General features: G+C 35.7%; 1 protein-coding gene across 1 annotated transcript; it reads right to left on the bottom strand.

The window, feature by feature from the left end:
- Positions 1–984: 984 nt before the first annotated feature.
- On the bottom strand, positions 985–1,787 carry LOC143534915 (E3 ubiquitin-protein ligase RMA1H1-like). The gene has a single exon (XM_077029282.1). It carries the CDS (start codon positions 1,777–1,779, stop codon positions 1,126–1,128), a length of 654 nt encoding a protein of 217 aa, XP_076885397.1. The 5' UTR covers positions 1,780–1,787; the 3' UTR covers positions 985–1,125.
- Positions 1,788–2,378: the final 591 nt, after the last annotated feature.

The raw sequence follows: 2,378 nt of genomic DNA, 5'->3' as shown, positions 1-2,378 counted from the left end.
TGCAAATACAGGTATTGTATCAGTTTCATTTGTACCAAGAAAGATGCAAAAACCATAAATTTATACATAAAATATTAAGAGCGAAAATCGCCTCGAAAATTGAAATGGTCAAACTCGACCAACTAAGCACATGCAGATGTATGAGAAAGCCGGTCAAACTTGGTTAACTAACTGTACCCTAAACGATTTTTGTTTTAATAAAACATGAATCACAAGTTTATACAAACACAACGTTTTCATAATCGAACCAGTTAACGAACCGGTCGAAGGGGTTTCAAAAACCGGATGTGTGTATTTAAACTAACTTAAAACAGAATACGAAACTTCTTATATCGCGAATTCACAATGGTACAAAATGTCAAAGCTCAATGACTTTGGAAAATAAATATAAAATATCCGGTCCAACCACAAGTTCCTGCTTGCCGGTAAAACCGGTGGACCCACAACCGACCAATTCAAACCGGTGGACCCACAACCGGCCAATTCAAACCGGGTGGTAAAAATCCCGACTAGGCTCCGAATACTCGCTGAGTAATGGCTACAAGTCATGGTGCCGACGCGACTTTCTTTAACTCCGCTTAGTTACTCGGAATCGATCAAAAGTGGTCAACCTCCGCCACAATCGGATCTAGTCGGTCAACTCGAGCCGATTTTGACTTTAAAATTTTTTAACATAATTCATATTTTATAATTATAAAGAATGGCTATCAATTTTTTAATTAACGATTTTCAAATTCTAGATACTTTAGTATTTAAATATGTATCTTTTTTATTTATATTGATATCCACGTATTTTTTTATGAATATTAGTAGATTTATGATACTTGACATATATATATAAGCCCCCAAAAAATAGTTTCTTTGTAATTTACCACGTCCGAGTACTCTCCGAGTACTCTCCGCCTAAACCGAGTACTCGCAACTCCCCAGTCGACCGCTCTGGGAGCGCCTAGCGACTTTTGCAACAATGATTACACTTGAAAAAATATTATTAATAATAAATAAAAAAGCAAAATTTCATTTATACAAAACCATATATATAATTATTAAATCTAAAATGTACACATGATGCTATAAGCAAGCATACATAACTGCACAAAATATGTAAAAAGACTAACCTGCCCCCTAAAACAGCAGAAGGCACAAAAATAAGCAGCAGTAGAGAAAAATGGTCAATCTGTTCAAAGATCTGTGAACCTGCATCTCTTGCCTTCTTAATCTTGGATTATTACTTCCAGCTAAATGATACGAGTTCGGAAACGCGTATAGCCTCTGCGAGTTCCCAAAAACCCGAGCGTAAATCATGTCTCCATACATCCAAACGTTCGAATCGTAACCACCTTGACTGTAAACTCCAGGGGTGGAATTGTGATTGTAACTTGTATACGGTGTTTGGTGAGAATTACCATAAGCAAACTGTCTGGTGGGATTGGGTGTGGTTAACAGACGCGTGTGCGGTCGCGGTCTAGGTGGGATAACTGTGTTTGATGTTTTGGTGTCGGGTTCGTTTTCGGGTAATGTTTTGCCCCGCCCGTAGAGTGGGACCACTGACGTGTGCGATATTTCGGATTTACAAACAGGGCATAACGGGTTGTTGTCTGAATCGGTTTGAGAAGATAGCCATTTGTAGATACAAGGCCAGCAATATAAATGACCGCAGAGTGTAACCACAGGGTCTTTAGCAAAGTCGAGACAGATACTGCAGTCGAAGCAGGGTAAAGATTTTTCATGTGACGAAACGGGACTTAATTCGTCTGGAATATAGTTTTCAAATTCCATTGTGATTTCAGTTGCTTGTAATGTGAGTTTGTTTATTCCTGAAATATGGAATTGCATTTAAAGGACTTAAATTCAATTTGTATAAAATAGAAATGCATAATTTGTATAGATTGAAAGGTACATCAAACAAGAAATATAACTAAGTGGGCACACAGTCCAACTGTCAAATTGGTTATGCTTTTATTTTTGTGTTTTTATTTATGCTTTCACCTTACAATATCACATAAAGATGGGATGTGTACTGGCATATTTGGTGGCATGTCATATAGTAATTTATAAGGTTATTGAAACATCACTATCAACTGCACAAGAAGTGCATTTATTTGGAATTTCAGGACAAGTTTTCTACTAAAAAAAGCTATTATACATATCATATATCAACATCAATATCTTATCAGTATATCACTAGTCTTTATTTACTTAAGGAAATAAAAAACAGCAAATGAAAACCAGCAAACTGCCCATAGATTACCTATTGTTCACAAGGATAGTTTAAAATCATAAAATAATCAAAACTTAAGAAATAGATAATGGATTAAGCTTTTATTTTTTTTGTTTATGCTTAGATTTTAAAGTAGCTTATAGCTTATTTTCCATTA

Source organism: Bidens hawaiensis, unplaced genomic scaffold (genome assembly GCF_021521415.1).
Source record: "Bidens hawaiensis isolate Kalapana, Puna unplaced genomic scaffold, B.hawaiensis_p1.1 tig00010382_1, whole genome shotgun sequence".
In the NCBI taxonomy this organism is placed as follows: Eukaryota; Viridiplantae; Streptophyta; class Magnoliopsida; order Asterales; family Asteraceae; genus Bidens; species Bidens hawaiensis.
Note: the sequence above shows the minus strand (reverse complement) of the source record. Positions and strands in the feature narration are given on the sequence as shown.

Coding starts and splice junctions, on each gene's coding strand:
- LOC143534915 (XM_077029282.1), bottom strand. CDS start 1,779: ATGGAATTTGAAAACTATATTCCAGACGAATTAAGTCCCGTTTCGTCA.